This window comes from Aquarana catesbeiana, linkage group LG02, assembly GCF_042186555.1.
Source record: "Aquarana catesbeiana isolate 2022-GZ linkage group LG02, ASM4218655v1, whole genome shotgun sequence".
NCBI lineage: Eukaryota > Metazoa > Chordata > Amphibia > Anura > Ranidae > Aquarana > Aquarana catesbeiana.
The window spans coordinates 747,176,349-747,194,195 of NC_133325.1; the positions used below are offsets into that span (position 1 = coordinate 747,176,349).

At 42.8% G+C, this 17,847-nt stretch overlaps 1 protein-coding gene across 2 annotated transcripts in view; it reads right to left on the bottom strand.

Annotated features, from left to right (window-relative positions):
- The window catches only part of LTN1 (listerin E3 ubiquitin protein ligase 1), a 160,428-nt gene that overhangs the window by 85,784 nt on the left and 56,797 nt on the right, over window positions 1-17,847 (bottom strand). For both annotated transcript variants that reach the window (XR_012241792.1, XM_073617090.1), the window contains exons 10-14: window positions 16,847-17,596; window positions 13,036-13,077; window positions 11,586-11,778; window positions 1,518-1,757; window positions 1,272-1,425 (exon numbers count right to left, since the gene is read on the bottom strand). Coding sequence is in view for 1 of the 2 variants with exons in the window: in XM_073617090.1 (XP_073473191.1) it covers window positions 1,272-1,425; window positions 1,518-1,757; window positions 11,586-11,778; window positions 13,036-13,077; window positions 16,847-17,596 (1,379 nt within the window). In the remaining variant the exon portion in view is untranslated. The remainder of the gene's footprint in view (window positions 1-1,271; window positions 1,426-1,517; window positions 1,758-11,585; window positions 11,779-13,035; window positions 13,078-16,846; window positions 17,597-17,847) is intronic.

The window sequence follows — 17,847 nt, forward strand, 5'->3', positions numbered from 1 at the left end:
AAGATTTTACAATACATGGCCTCGTCCATTGGTCCCTCAATGCAGCAAAGTTGGCCTGTACCCTTAGCCTACGAAACAGCCCCAAAACATTATGTTTCCACCTCCGTGTTTGACTGTAGCGATGGTGTGCTTAGGGTCATTATTTTCATCATTGTTAGCATTTTTCTTCCTCCAAACACAGTGAGTCAAGTTAATGTCAAAAAGCTCAATTTTGGTCTCATCTGACCACAGCACTTTCTCCAAATTCTTGTCTGAATCATTTAGATGTTCATTGGCAAACTTCAGACAGGCCTGTACATGTGCCTTCTTAAAGAGGGGGACCTTGCAGGCGCTGCAGGATTTTAATCCTTGGTGTGGGGGGGGGGGTGTATTGTGTCATCAATGGTTTGTTTAGAGACTATGGTCCCAACTGCCTTGAGTTCATTCACAAGCTCCTCCTGTGTAGTTCTGGGCTGATGCCTCACTTTTCTCATGATTATCATGATATATATTATCTTGCATGGGGCTCTAGACCGAGGTTGATTGATGTTTATATTTTATTTTTTCCATTTGCGAATAATCGCTCCAACAGTTGTCTCCTTCTCACCAAGCTTCTTGCTGATGGTCTTGTGTGCAGGTCTACAATCTTGTCCCTGACAGCTTTGGTCTTGCCCATGATGGTGAGGTTTGAATGGAAGGAAGAGATTCTGTGGACAGGTGTATTTTAGACACGTAACGAAGGAGCACATTCTTAAATTGACAGGACTAATCTGTGTACCACATATTGTAGCCAGAATTTTTGTTGGTTGGTAGGGGGATTAAATACTTATTTTAATCACTGAACTGCAACTCAATTTATAACATTTGCATCATGCGTTTTTTCTGGATTTTTGGTTGACGATATGTCTCTATCATTTAGAATACATCTATGATCAAAGTTATAGACCCTTCATTTCTATGTAAGTGGACAAACTTACAAAATCTGCAGTGGATCAAATTATTATTTCCCCCACCGTATATAAGCCCCCCGTGTTAAGTAGAACTAAAGGCAAACCGTTTTGTTTTTTTTTCCATTTTGGGTAGAGTAAGGGAGGGTTATAAGCTCTGCCAGGTTTTTTTGCCATCTGTGTCCCATTGGGGAGATTTACTTTCACTTCCTTTAGCTATACTTTAAGCCTGTCCCACTGGACACCACTATCCAATCTGAGGATCTTTATCAGTTGCTGCAAACCCCAAAGAAAAGAAGTTTACAATATCTGACACGCAAGAAACAGGGATAGTGTTGGTGTTACCTGTGCATAGTCAGATGCGACCCCTGAAGTTGCTCCATGATCCACTGTGCAGAGCGATGAAGAAACTTGCTTCCTTTCGGCAGAACGTGAGGCCGGCAGAGAAGTGACACTATACCACACATCCACGTGTGCTGCAATTTCAGCATGAGCGTTTCTAGCAGGAATTACAAAACACAAGTTACTCTCAGACTACAGACTGTACTAACTGAGAAAGCTGAATACTCATTGGCTACCATGCAGTGGTACCTGACAACTGAGTTTTATCAGAGGGCTGTGCACACAGCTGGAACATCGTGAGAAGCAGGTCCTCTGCTGATGGCATTTGCAGACAATCTTTCACAGAACTAAAAAAGTTGGAGGCCACATCGCAGATGAAGGACACAGACTGCTCAAGGTCACCGGCTTCTGAGAAATCCTTCGTTTTAGTCAATGTGCAGTGAAGTTCATCAATAATCTTCTCCACATAGACTTCTGCTATGAGTGTCTCTGGAAGAAAATAAAGAGATTTGTTTTCATACACAAGGGAGTAAAAACCCTTATAAAGGAACCATATGCCTAACACAGGAACTAATGGCCTTCACACAGGGACAGGAACTAATGGCCTTCACACAGGGACAGGAACTAATGGCCTTCACACAGGGACAGGGACTAATGGCCTTCACACAGGGACAGGGACTAATGGCCTTCACACAGGGACAGGGACTAATGGCCTTCACACAGGGACAGGGACTAATGGCCTTCACACAGGGACAGGGACTAATGGCCTTCACACAGAAACTAATGGCTTGTGGTCAATTTTTATTTTAAGGGTTTCTTTTCCAAGTTTTAAACTTGCGTTTTATAAATTCTTACTTTTTTTTTTTTTTTATCTTAGGCCCCTTTCACACATGCAGACCGTTAAGGTCCGCCTGTCAGTTTTTTAGGCGGACCTGAACGGACGCTCCATGCAGTTCCATAGAGCGACGGATGTGAGCGGTGACATGTCCGCTGACATCAGCTCCGCTAAATTCAGACGGATGCAAACCTTATTTTCCATCCATCTAGCGGATCGGATGAAAACGGACAGGTGGATCCGTTTTCATCCGATCCCCCATAGAGGAGGATGGAGATCTGACAGGTCCGTCTCTCCACAGTGAGCAGAGATGGACCTGTCACCCGCAGGCTCAACACGGATCAACGGATCGATCCCCGTTGAGCAAACAGAGTCAGTGAAAACGGACATTCACGTGTGAAAGAGCCCTTACAAATAAACATTTATAAAACAGGTGGCATCCATTAAACTGGTTATGTAGCGTGTTCTGAGCCTTCTAAACATAAATCCCAGCAGTAGATTTAAAACTTTTTAGCCATAAAGTGATTGTAATTCCTTACAAATACCCAGTGAAGTGACTGGCCTCAGATAAAACAAATCTTCCTACATAAATTGTACCTGTTTTTCTCTACATCTGTACAAAGTCCAAAATGTATAAAGCTTGTCTGGGCTCTTAGAAAAAAAAAAAAAGGGATGGAGAGCTGAAATTACACTCTGCAGAGCTCAGTAATGCCCTGTACACACGGTCGGATTTTCCGATGGAAAATGTGTGATAGGACCTTGTTGTTGGAAATTCCGACCGTGTGTAGGCTCCATCACACATTTTCCATCGGATTTTCCGACACACATAGTTTGAGAGCAGGCTATAAAATTTTCCGACAACAAAATCCGTTGTCGGAATTTCCGATCGTGTGTACACAAATGCGACGCACAAAGTTCCACGCATGCTCAGAATAAAGAGATGAAAGCTATTGGCTACTGCCCCGTTTATAGTCCCGACTTACGTGTTTTACGTCACCGCGTTCAGAACGATCGGATTTTCCGACAACTTTGTGTGACCGTGTGTATACAAGAAAAGTTTGAGCCAACATCCGTCGGAAAAAATCCTAGGATTTTGTTGTCGGAATGTCCGATCAATGTCCGACCGTGTGTACGGGGCATTAGGCCTCATGTACACTGCTGCTGGTAAACAGACGTTCAGAGGTAGTTAGATGCTTTTTTCAGCTGCCCCTTCGGTTCGTTTAATGTCGTTTTTAGGCAGTTGAGTTTAGAGGCCTTTTTTGGAAAGCAAAAAAATGAGTTCAGACGCTGAGTTTAGAGGCTGTTCAAGCGCCAAACATTTCTAAACGTGGCTAAACGCGGTAACTCTCAAACTTTCATTTTTGGCTATTTAAAAAAAAAAAAATTTTTTTTTCAAACACTTCTAAATGCAAACGCAGCGTGTGAACGCGGCAAAATGGACATTTTAAACGTGGGTTACTATCTGTCAAGTTAAATCGTTCAGGAGAGGTTATAAAAACGTCCCGTGTACATTAAGCCTTAGGAGAGCTCTGTGAGCTGATTGGAGAGAAGGTAAGGTAAGGTATGGTACAACACCCCCCCCCACACACACACACACAGAGCTGAGGTTGTCAATCACAGGCTGTGTGTTGGAGAGCACTACCACCACTTTTTTTTCCTTGGGGTCATGAAAAAAAAAAAAAGTACTCATGGAGATAGCGGTACAATAGGGCAGCAAACAGAACAGACACTTAGTACTCTGGACTGAGTCAAGTACACACTACAGAGGAAAGTGCTTTGTTCATTCTTCATGTCTGAGGTTTACAACCACTTTAAGTATCGTTAAGACTGTTTTTCTAACCGAAACTCTGTGGGGGCCTACAGTACTTGGAAAAAAAAGGGGGGGGGGGCAGTGAGCCACCTCCCCCATTCTCTCAACTGTGTGTGTAATTTGAGCTTCAGAACACTAAACTAAAAAGAATATGCTCCCTGTGCAATAGCAATAAATAAACAAAGTTAGGCATAAACACATAAAAAACAAACATCATCTTAAAGCTTCCCACCCCCATGCACACACAAATGTTAACAGAAATGCAAGTGCCAGGTGCGCCTATGTATGAAAAGGACAATTGCGCTACACATATTAGGTATCTAGAGCCACTGTTCACAGTTCACTCCAAGCGGATGACCTGTAAAGGTTTTTAAACTGTTGCCCAAGCACATAGACTTGACATGTCCATCTTTTTATATTTTACCAAAAAATTGGGTACAGTATTAGATTGCATTTGTGTGCACTAAATTAGGCTTTAAAGTATTTTTTATGGAAAATATGGGTTGGATAAAACCATTGCACTAAATATCATTTGACAAAGAAAATGGCAACTACCACTTTTTTATTCTGCAGGCTCTCTGCTGAGAGCCTGCAGGAGGATATATAATTCAGACCTAAAATCTACATATTATACTGTATGGAAATAAAAAAATATGCAGAAATGGCTCTGGCAGCTAAAGGGTTAAAGTGTATCAATCATTTTTTTTCAGTTCTGGATAAAATGGGGTAAGGTTACAGTTTTACTGTTAGCTGGGGCTCCATTTGAGAGATTTCCCCTCATTTTCTGTTCTGGTGAAAACATTTTACCATACAGGAAGTGAAGAAAAATCTGCAACTGGGAAACGGACAGAAATCTGACAGAGGTTCTTCTAGCATTACCCTCCCGAAATTAGAAAAAAAAAAAAAAAAAAAAAAAAAGTTTTACTTCTATTTCGTTTAGCCTGGGTTTGGTAACAAGATTTCCCCTCACTTCCTGTCCCACACAGGAAGTGATAGAATCTATGAAACGAGCCTTCAGAGGCCGTAAGCCATTTTAGGTTTACTACAGTCAATGTAAGGGTTACAAGGCCAAAATGATTTTGAAGTATCGGCTCATATACCACTTTTAATATCTGGCTTAATTTTGCGAACACAGTTAACATTTTTAGGAGAAACATCTGCCAAAAAAAGTTCTCCTAAAAATCTTTCAGCTAAACTGTGTCAATAACTCATCTCTAAGAAGTGAACATTTGGCTTTGGAGAGATACAATCAAAGAGAAGTAAAGAACATTACTCATTATCATCTATTATCATTATTAATGAAGAATAATGAACTGACTCTGCATTTGGGATTCATAAAAAAAATATATCTTCTCCAGTTCCAGCTTGTAGAATGAAAAGCAACACCAAGGACGGACTTTCCCACCTGTAATCTGTACCAAAAAAAAAAATTTCCCCCAGCACAATGCTCCATGCTGGAATTAGGTTTATAAAACATACTCCCCTTCAGAGACAGCAGCTGACACTTTGTGCAGCTGCTGCCTCTCAACTCCTGCTGTCACTGACAGCTTAACTCCCTACTGTCAATCAGGAACCAATCAGAACGGATCCTGGTTAGGCAACTATTTGCAGCTATGATCACATGCAGGCTGGAGGCTTCAGTGATAAAAACAGAAGCCTTAACCCCTTCACACCTAAGGCTAAAACAAATGTTAAAGTGGTTGTAAACCCATTATAACAACTTTAACCTACAGGTAAGCCTAGATTAAGGCTTACCTGTAGGTGCAAGAAATATCTCCCAAACCTAAAAGGTTTAGGAGATATTTGCAGAAATAGCGGCACCGATGTCTACGGCTTATGCGCCGTAGACATTGGGCGCAGGCGCACTGAGCGTTTCTAACGGCGATCATGCCGTTAATGGCGGCACCAGCGCGGGAGTGACGTCATTGTGGCTCCGGCCAGTCACAGCGCCGGAGCCGCGATACCCAGAAGTCACTCCGGAATAGATGGCGGTGTCGGAGGAGGCGAACGAGGGCCGATGTGGGGGCTTCGATCTCAGGTAAGTAATGCTATGCATACTAGCTCATTATGCCTTTGTCTTGCAGGGTGTATTTTTTCAGAGGTTTTACTTCCTCTTTAATGTCCAAGCACAATTTTGCAACTTTGACATGTGTACTTCCAGGTGAATTATACCTGGGTTTTTTCAGGATAAATCGGGCTTTCATTTGGTGGGGAATTGTAATGAATATCTCCTTATTTTGTTTTTTTATTATCAAAGGAAAACTGGCCCAAAATAGTAAAAAATATATATTATTTTTTTAAATGTAGCTGTATATTTCCTGTTACTACCATAACATCCCACCAAAGAACAGAAAATAAATTTGCTGCAATACCACATATGTGTATGTTATTTGTACCCATAGTACAGCCCAGAAACAAATAGTGTGCATTGTGCTTTTTTTTTTTTTTTTTTTTTTTGACCTACCTGAAAAACACACTGACACTGCTACTAATTAAAATAAAAAAAAATAATCATAAAAAATCATCCTGCCCAAAATATACTGACCCTGACCTTTGACTCTTACTTGACCTAAACACTAACCCTGGCACTGACCTAGATGAAACCTTGATCAGGTATTATTTCTTTAATTTTTTATTATTATTAAATTTTACACACACTTTTTTTTTCCTCTCTGCATCTTTCCTCTCCATTGACAGAGAGAGAAACACAGGGATGGGCTCACCGTGGCTGATCACTGTGGTAGCAAATCAGAGGCTACCACAGTGATCAGGTGACTAGGAATCGGGAGTTCTGGGTTCCGATTGTTGCAACGGGACCCAGGGTTCTCAGTGAGACCTCTGTCTATGTGCTGGAAGAGCGCTGTGCAGCCGGCTACCAGCACAAAGACAGATACGCCCAGTCCAGAGAGGCCACATATATGTGTTATGTCGGCATGAAGGAGTTAACCCAGCAAACGAAGAACTGCTATGTTAGGCTGCATGAACATACAGTTGTGCGGATAAGTTTACATACCCTGGCAGAGTTTATGATTTCTTGGCCATTTTTCAGAGAATATGAATAACACAAAAACTTTTTTTCATGGTTAGTGTTTGGCTGAAGCCATTTATTATCAAGTAACTGTGTTTACGCTTTTTATATCATAATGGCAACAGAAACTACCCAAATGACCCCGATCAAAAGTTTACATACCCCAGGTCTTAATACCGTGTATTGCCCCCTTCAAAATCAATGACAGCTTGAAGTCTTTTGTGGTATTTGTGGATGAGGCTCTTTATCTTCCCAGATGGTAAAGCTGCCCATTCCTCTTGGCAAAAAGCCTCCAGTTTCTGTAAATTCTTGGGCTGTCTTGCATGAACTGCACGTTTGAGATCTCCCCAGAGTGGCTCAATGATATTGAGGTCAGGAGACTGAGATGGCCACTCCAGAACCTTCACTTTATTCTGCTGTAGCCAATGACATGTCGACTTGGCCTTGTGTTTTGGATCATTGTCATGTTGGAATGTCTAAGCACGTCCCATGTGCAGCTTCCTGGCTGATGAATGCAAATGTTCCTCCAGTATTTTTTGATAACATACTGGATTCATCTTGCCATCAATTTTGACCAAATTTCCTGTGCCTTTGTAGCTCACACATCCCCAAAACATCAGCAACCCAACTCCGTGTTTCACAGTAGGAATGGTGTACCTTTCACCATAGGCTTTGTTGAGTTCTCTTCAAATGAAGCATTTATGGTTGTGGCCAAAAAGATAAATTTTGGTCTCATTACTCCAAATGCCTTTGTGCCAGAAGGTCTGAGGCTTGTCTCTGTGCTGTTTGGCGTATTGTAAGCAGGATACTCTGTGGCATTTGCTTAGTAATGGCTTTCTTCTGGCAACTTGACCATGCAGCCTCATCAAGTGCCTCCTTATTGTGCATCTTGAAACAGCCACACCACATGTTTTCAGAGAGTCCTGTATTTCACCTAAAGTTATATGTGGGTTTTTCTTTGCATCCCGAACAATTTTCCTGGCAGTTGTGGCTGAAATTTTAGTTTGTCTACCTGACCACAATTTGGTTTCAACAGAACCCCTCATTTTCCACTTCTTGATTAGAGTTTGAACACTGCTGATTGGCATTCTCAATTCCTTGGATATCTTTTATATCCCTTTCCTGTTTTATACAGTTCAACTACCTTTTCAAGCAGATCCTTTGGCAATTTCTAGACTCAATCTAGAAATGTCAGTGCAACACTGGATGAAAGATGCAAGGGTCTGTCAGGAGTCCAGAAACTCATTGACCTTTTATACACACAAGCAAATTATATTACAAGCAAACAGATCACAGGTGAGGATGGTTACCTTTAATAGCCATTCAAACCCCTTTGGCCGGGTTCACACTGGTACGACAGACGTTTCGACATTGGGAGCTCATGTCACATAATGTGTGAAAATCAACGTTTCCCTACGAGAGTTGTCTTAACTGGTCCGACACAAGTCGGTCCGACTTTGAAAATGCTCCCTGCACTACTTTGGTCCGACTTTGATCCTACTTCAGCCCACTGAATATCACGGAAGTTGAATCAAAGTCGGATTTGGCATGCAAATTGTGCTCTGATTTTGAAGGGGAACTCCACCCCAAAATTAAAAAAAAAACAAAAATAAAAAACGGCATGGGTTCCCCCTCCAAGACGATACCAGGCCCTTGGTCTGGTATGGCTTTTAAAGGGAACCCCCCCACACCGAAAAAACGCTGTGGGGTCCCCCCAAAATCCATACCAGAACCTTATCCGAGCACGTAGCATGGCAGGTCAGGAAAGGGGGTGGGGATGAGCAAGCGCCCCCCCTCCTGAACCGTACCAGGCCACATGCCCTCACCATGGGTGGGTGCTTTGAGGCAGGGGGGCCTTGCGCCACCCACCTCAAAGCACCTTGTCCCCATGTTGATGAGGACAAGGGCCTCATCAAATACGTCAGTGGAGGAGGGAGAAGAGATTGGAAGCGACACTGGAGCTGCCTTAATAAATTACTTTAAAAACCCGTGTACTGGGTTTTATTTTTGACACTTTTTTTTTAGGTGACTGGGTAGGGGTACAATGTACCCGCTACTCATTCACATAGGGTGGGGGGCCGGGATCTTGGGGCCCCCTTGTTAAAGGGGGCTTCAAGATTCCGGATAAGCCCCCTCGCCCACAGACCCCGACAACCACCGGCCAGGGTTGTCGGGAAGACGCTCTTGCCCCCATCAACATGGGGGCAAGGTGCTTTGGGGTGTGGGGGGGGGTGCAGGCCCCCCCCGCCCCAAAGCACACCCCCCCCCTTGTTGAGGGCACAATGCCTGTTACAGTTGGGGGGGGGGGGACCCGTGCCGTTTTTTTTTTTTTTTCAATTTGGCGTGGAGTTCCCCCTAAAGATTCATACCAGACACAAAGTGCCTGCATTGTCGGGATCAAATTTGGATCCCCATTCATTGAAGTCAGACGGATTTTGGACTTCAAGTCACAGGGCAAAGTCGGATACACAGTCGTACGACTGTCGTGTCGTACCAGTGTGAACCCGGCCTTTGTATTAACTTGTGTGCATGTTATCAGGCTAAAATCACCAGGGTATGTAAACTTTTGATCAGGCTGATTTGGGTAGTTTCTGTTGTGATTATGATTTAAAAAGAGTAAACACAGGTGATTGATAATAAATGGCTTCAGCCAAACACTAACCATGAGTGAAAGAAAAATGTTTGCGTTATCATTCATATTCTCTGAAAAAATGGCCAAGAAATCATAAATTCTGCCAGGGTATGTAAACTTATGAGCACAACTATACATAGTGAATTACAGTTTTTATACAGCATAAAAAAAAAACACAACTAGTAACAGTGGCAGCTGGTGAAGTTTTAGGATGGGGGGGCGCCAGACTCCGGCCTTCCTTTTTGATCCCTCCCACTTGGTGAAAATGGGCATGGTTTGAGCGAAATAGTGGGCGTGGCTCTAAGGTGGTGTGGTTAGAGTCTGAGATGAACAAGGGATGGAGGGAGGGAGAGGGAGAGAGGGATGGAGGACAGCAGGCCCTGATCCTACACAGCAATAGAAATATGTGTATTCTAGAAAGTTTAACAATCAGCAGATATGGTGTCAGGGTGATTGAAGCACATTATTTCTATTATTACATTGTAATATAAAATTAAATCATTTAACTCACCATAATGCAGAATCAGTGGGAGCCCTGAGCGTGTCACTAGCCACGTCGCCTGCCACCAGATGCCATCAGGCGACCCAGCAGAGTCCCTCCTTACATGCAGCCTGTGTCGCCCCCAATGCAGCCTGCGTCGCCCCCCCATGCAGCCTGCGTCGCCCCCCCATGCAGACTGCGTCGCCCCCCCATGCAGACTGCGTCGCCCCCCCATGCAGACTGCGTCGCCCCCCCATGCAGCCTGCGTCGCCCCCCCATGCAGCCTGCGTCCCCCCCATGCAGACTGCGTCGCCCCCCCATGCAGCCTGCGTCGCCCCCCCATGCAGCCTGCGTCCCCCCCATGCAGCCTGCGTCCCCCCCCATGAAGCCTGCGTCCCCCCCCAATGCAGACTCTGTCCCCCCCCAATGCAGACTCTGTCCCCCCCCAATGCAGACTCTGTCCCCCCCCCAATGCAGACTTTGTCCCCCCCCAATGCAGACTTTGTCCCCCCCCAATGCAGCCTGCCTGTGTCCCATTAAATGCAGCATATGTCCCCCCAAATGCAGCATGCCTGTGTCCCAATAAATGCAGCCTCTATTACTTCAAACCCCCCATCCCGTTCTCTGCACAGCGGTACTTACCTTGCTGTTGTCACCTCCTGCGGTGTCTCCTTCCACTGGCAGCGGCGATGGAGCGGCATACTTCCTGTTTCCTCTCTCTCGGGTGCAATGGGACAGAGAATCAGGAAGTGACATCAAACTCAGATGTCAATCAAATCTGAAGCACCAAGTAGATTCCGCCCGGCGCCTGTAGTATATATTACTATAGGCGCTGGGCAGAAGCTACTCGGCGCTTCAGAAAGTGCCGCAAGGCGGGCTACACACCCGCAAATGAAGCACCACGTCTGCAATCTCGTGATTGCATAGACGTGGCGCTTCACATAAGTGCACTGTGCCTTTTTTTTTTTTTTTTTTTTTTTTTTAAAAGGGCCAGTTTTAAAAATGTTTTTCTTTTTTTTTTGTGGCTGCCTAGACGGGGGGTGGCACCCATGCGCCCCCTATGGATGGGCCGCCACTGACTAGTAATTAAATAAAAATAAAATAATTTTTTACATTTTGGTGCATTTGTCAGCAAATAACAGAGCAGTAATTTATTAAAACGATGTACCAAATATATATATATATATATATATATATATATATATATATATATATATATATATATATATATATATATATATATATATATATATATATATATATATAGTATATAAAAATTATTTAGGTATGAAAGTTAGAGACTATGTCAAGTTAACTGAAGCATGCTAAATATGGCCTAGGCATCAAAGACCTCTGGTCATTAAAGAATTAAACACTGAAAAAGAAAAATGTGAAGACGAAAATTAACCAACCTTATGCCAAATAGAACTTTTACTGCTTTGGTATTAGAATTTCTAACTGGCTGATATTAGGAAATACCCCAGCCTTACTTAATACTCCTGTGCACACAGGGATACTCTTTGTTACTCACCATTCTTAACATGTTCTGAGAGCACTAAGCTCAGTAGAGACCATTTGTCCGAGCAGTAGGTCTCCGATTTTCCTGACTTTTTTGTTATGCCGCTGGTACATAAGTCACTTGCCAGAGAAATAAGTCTGTCACCGAGAACGTCCCCTTTCAGCCAATCACAGATTAGGGAGTGCTTGACGGGATCAGAACAGGCCTGACACAGAGGAACCAAAAAGGTTAAACAATTTACAAAAAGAAGCCTCTCCGAGCACACAGACACAACTTAAAGAGATCCAGTCGAAAAAAAAAAAAAAATACTGTTTCTAAATTATTATTAATATTATACAGGATTTACGGTATATAGTGCCAACTACTGGCTATTTAGTTGTTTTGTGTGCAAATAACATTCAGCACAAATGCATGGATTCAACGTCTGAAAAGGTAAGCCTGGCTGTTTAGGGTTAAAGTGGAATTTAACTATCTGAGCACCCCAAAAACTGAAAACATTAGTTTAATAGATTGTTATATTCAAGGCAAACTCATCCATGTCTCTCTGCTTTAGTTTGTTGAGAAATCACCAACTATGGGGCACCATTACTCCCATTGACACCAACAAAAAAGCACTGACAACAGTGGGGCACTGTTCCTCCACCTAATACCAAATGTGATGTCTACTTTCACTGATGCCAGGAAAATATCCACTCCCGCTGCCCACCGTCCGGCCCCCCAAAGTCACAAGGACAATAGACTGACCCTTTGTTTAGTAAGTTTGGAGACCCCTGATCTATTGTGTTAATATTATAGATGTCAATGTACCACAAAACAATGTATCCTAAATATTTAGACCCAGTTTCTGATGTTATGTTATAGCCTTTACATTTGTAATGGAATGCAATCACACATCCCTACCTCTGTTAGCTACCTAATACATTGGAATGACTGAGTTCTAAAATATTTTTTTTCTTCTTAAAAGGAAACTATTGCTAAAATGTTTTTGACCATACTTCTCCTCTGGGTCACATAAGTGCACTTACTTTTGCTCTCCTGTGACCCAGAATCAGCTGTCGGCAGACTAAAGCTTACTCTCAAATGATATCACAGAGCCGCTCCAGACTCTGAAAGGATCCTGACCATATTGTTGGGATCCAGCTTTATTGACAGCTAGCGCCAGGTCTCAGCACACAGCTGAGAGCCCAAGCCAGCTGCGCCCGCCAACTTACCATACCGGTTCTCCAGTGAACACTCGAGAGGGCAGAGCAGAGAGTGGTGACTAACAGTCACTGCTCTCTGCTTTGAGAAGACTGAGAACTGAGTGATCAGCGGTCATGTGACTGCTCAGTTTTTTGGTGTTAGAGTCAGTGTGGGACAGCCACACATTAAACTGATGCTGCAACATTTAGGAGAGTGTGTACATCTGTTTTTTGTCTAAACCTCAAACTTCTTCTTTAATGCCAATATTAAAAAAACTTACCTTCTGAATGATGGACAGAAAGACATGCCACTGAACATCGATCTAAAAAGAAGGAAAAAGACAAATTACCAACATATCTTGTGTTTTCTTTACTACTTTGTTAAAATGTGAAACTGTTTTAGTTGGCAGACTGCTTTGTCACCTACTGAATAGCATGTATATAGATTATGTATTTCAAGCCAAGGTCAAGGTAGATATAAAGCACACACACCAATGCAGCTCTGTATTCATGTATATACAGTGAGGGAAAAAAGTATTTGATCCCTTGCTGATTCTGTTTGCCCACTAAAAAAGAAATGATCAGTCTAAAATTTTAATGGGAAGTTTATTTTAACAATCAGATTCCAATCTCTCCACCATGGCCAAGACCAAAGAGCTGTCCAAGGATGTCAGGGACAAGATTGTAGAACTGCACAAGGCTGGAATGGGCTACGAGACCATCGCCAAGCAGCTTGGTGAGAGGGTGACAACAGCTGGTGCGATTATTTGCAAATGGAAGAAACACAAAATAGCGGTCAATCTCCCTCCGTCTAGAGCTCCATGTAAGATCTCACCTCGTGGAGTTTCAATGATCATGAGAACGGTGAGGAATCGGCCCAGAACTACACAGGAGAATCTTGTCAATGATCTCAAATTATAGACTGATCATTTTTTTGTAAGTGGGCAAACGTACAAAAGCAGCAGGGGATCAAATACTTTTTTTCCCTCACTGTATCATCACATGTATTTTGAAATAGTAAGTATCTGAATAGGACTGGATAGACTCTTGTAGTACCTGTACAGCAGAACCCAAACTAGGAGAAGGGAAGCAGCACAAGGCATACAATGTCAGAAATTAGCTTATCGGTGTGCTGCTTTTCTTTTCACTGCCCAATCACAGGCTGGAGAGGGACAAGACCTGTAAGTGTTGAGTAACCACAGGCAAGAAAACCTCATCTCCTGCCCTGTTAGGCAGGGATGTGCTATGTGGCAGAGCTGTGTAAGTCACAAAACTGGGTGGAAAGAAATACAAAACCTTTGGCAGGTAAAACAGCTCCTGTATATGTATTTTATCTGTGTATTTAGCAGCTTGCTTGGATTTCAGCTTTAACTACTTAAGAATTATTCAATTCCTTCCTGCCTCGTCTGCTGGATCTGTATCCTTGTATCTCCTGTATCCCCAGGTGTTTCTAAAAATGCTGGGCTATTATAGTCTCAACCAGGGTTCCTCCACAGGTTCCTAGGGGTTCCTTGAGCAATGATGATGTTTCTGCCTCTCCAATAACTTCCCACTGACAGCATTGATCTTTTTCGCTATCTATAAAGGGGTAATTCTTCCCAATGACAAGTTTAAGGAACATCCTCCCCACTGACCATCACACTAATGTATCATGCTTTATAGAAATAGTAATTTTTAGCAGGGTTCCCCTGTGACCTTAAAGTTAAAGCGGAGTTCCACTCAAAAGTGGAACTTCCGCTTATCCGTCTCCTCCCCCCTCCGGTGGCACCTTTCAGGGGGGAGGGGAACAGGTACCTGTTTTTGACAGGTACTGTTCCCCACTTCCAGGAGAAGGGGCCGCAGCCCCTTCTCCCGGAAATGTAGCCCCCTCCTACTTCCTCCACCGCCAGACCAATTAGAAGGCACAGCGCGCTTCATGCATGCGTAGTAGGGAACCGGCTGTGAAGCTGAAAGGCCTCACTGCCGGGTGCCCCTACCAGAAATGGTGGCAGCTGCAACTGACAGCCGAATGAAGATTGGCTGGGGTGCCAACATCGCAGGCCCCCTGGACAGGCAAGTGTCCATATATTAAGAGTCAGCAGCTGCAGTATTTGTAGCTAACTTTTAGTTTCTTGTTGGGGAGCTGGACCTCCTCTTTAATTCAAGGGTTCCTCCGTGTCGAAAAGGTTGGGAAAGGCTGGACTAAACACACATTTGCCACACCATAACCCATTTTATAATATATCTGTAGAATGAGGTCTTTAAAGTGATTGTAAAGTCTTGTTTTAAAATAAATAACCAAATAACGAACATGTTATACTTGCCTCCTTTGTGCAGTTGGTTTTGTACAGAGCAGCCTGGATCCTTCTCTTCTCGGGTCCCTCTTTGCTGCTCCTGAACCCTCCCTCCTGATGAGTGCCCCCACAGCCAGCAGCTTGCTATTGGGCACCTGACCAGAGTCTCAGCTCCGTGTGTCCATTCAGACATAGAGCCCCGACCCAGCCCCCCCCCCCTTCAACCCCTGGTTGGCTGACTTGGATTGACAGCCACGGGAACACATGGCGCTGCTGCTGTGTCTCAGCCAATCAGGAGAGTCTCGGATGGCTAAGACACTCGTAGACATCGCTGGAGAGAGAAGGGGCTCAAGTAAGTATTAGGGGGTGCTGGGGAAGCTGCTACACACAGAAGGTTTTTTATTTAAATGCATAGAATGCATTAAGATAAAAAACCTTCTGCCTTTACAACTCCTTTTAGCTTTTATATACTTTTCCTATTCTCTTTTGGCAATTTTCATACTTTCACAACATAGTTTTTCCCTCAGTTTCTCTCTGCCATACTTTCACTCATCTGCAGACTCTATTTGTATGTATTTATCCATGTGTTCATCCACACATTTTCTTGTCCAGCCTTCTTTTGACTACACCCTTTGTATAGACGCTAGAAGGCTTACATTGAAGTATGTCCCACAATCTCTCCTTCGTGATCTGTTGCTCAGGTTCCCCAGGGAACACTTTCTATTAAGATGGTTTGCCAGCGTGGGTGCAGACACTGTGCAGGTCCTATGCCTTAATACTATACCTAGTGACAATAGTGCATACAGCCAAGCCAAGCACACGGACACAATTTGTGTTCTTCCTTTCTATAAGTTCACCCATATAAACCTAGAAACCTACCTTGTGTTTGCATTTGGAGTTGCGTTGCATGCTCTATGGTTGTGCATGTTTTCACTGTTACATGTAATGTAGGAATTGGTCACACTGCTTGCAAATATAAAGCCAACTATATATGGCCATATTTCTATAGCTTATTTTTATCCAACAATGACCAATATCTATCGGCATTATTTTCAGTTTGGGGGAGGGGGGGGGGGGGTTTGGCATGAGTAAGCTACTATCCTACTATACATTTATATAATGCCCGAGTATATATATATATATATATATATATATATATATATATATATATATATATATATATATATATATATATATATACACACATTAAATAAAATTTTATATACTTTTTTTTGTATATCGGATATCTGTCCCTTGACAGATGTATTTTCAGAGCGTCTTTGACTGGGTTTGTCACCAACACTGTGAGAGTGCGTTTATAATATGTGAAAAATAGTTTTTATATAAATCATTGTAACAAAAATGTTTGTTGTACTCATTAGTCATTATATTGTCTTTTGTAGAGATTACCCATCGCATCCACCCCCTGAAGAGGACAACCGAAGTTGAAACGCGTTGGGTTCTCATTCATGCATCAGTAACCTTCTGGTCTCTTTTTAGGTCAATAGATGGGTATCCATACGTCTTTGATGTGATAGCAAATTGTAAGGGGTTTCCACATTAGAACCCCATTGTCTGGTTTTAACTTTTGTACAATAACCTTTTGTATTTTATGTGCCCATTTTTGTTTGGTGGCCATTAATACATGCCTATTAATATATGCCCATTTCATTAAAAAAAGAAAAAAATACTATACAATTTCTTGCTATGATTTTCTTGGGGATTTGGCACTTTTTCTTAGCATTGTTTGTCTGACATTGTTGGTCTTACGATGAATATCTAAATGCACATTTAAAAGTAAGACCGCTGATTTATTTACCTTCGTCAAGTCATCCAAAATGTGCTCTCTCTCCAAAGGTTCAGAGCAGCAAAGCAGAACACTATACAAAATATCCACCAAGAAATCAGCTTCTTGTCTTTTGCATTTCTGCAGCCAGACTGTAAGTTTTTGATGGAGAAAGAGTACAGCAGGGTTAGATGTTGATCTTAGGTCATTGTCATTGACCTGTTCTAGAAGCACCTGGAAGACCCTGACAGAGGAAAATGCATTAAGAAGGGCTGCAAGAAACCTCAGGTGTTGGCTGGATCCCTGTTCACCTATATAAACCATGCTCAGCTCTGCTAATTTGCAAACCAAATCTTGGAGGTGAGATTGCCTCATAGCAGTCAAGGGTTGGGATCCATCCGTGTTCAAAGATGCCACTGAAGTTTCTGGGGGCTCGGGCTTAAGAATGTTACTTTCTTCTTCATCTGTGAATCGGATTCTGGTTTTCTTCTTTTTGCTAGTCTTCAAGGAGGCGCTTGAGTTCTTCAAAACTTGGAGAAGTCCAGAAACGCCTGCGAGTTCCCGTTCATCAGCTTCAATATCATCAACATGGGTCACACACACTCTTTCCAGACTTTCCCAAAAGGAAGACAACACACTGGTGTAGATTTGGATAAGGTCCCCTCCAAACTCTGGATTCTCTACTTTTCGCTCCCATGAACGGATGGTTTCCTCTACTAGACCAAATAGTGGACTGTTGTGAAGTTTCAGATCTTTGAAGGAGGAATCGATAATAGGAATGAGCTATGAAAAATAAAACACAGAAAAGGTTAAGATAAGGCTTGGACTTGTATACCAGGGGGCAATAAATGTGAAAACATACTTTTTAAATGGATTGAAATGCAGAGTATAGAAAAGTATGCAATTACCGGTTTGGCCTTAAATTGTCACTAGACCCACATCATAAAAAACGATCAATAGATGGTGTATTACATGCTGTTTATACTCAGTCACTATGAGATTCGTTTTATATATTCTGCAAATAACCTGGTTGA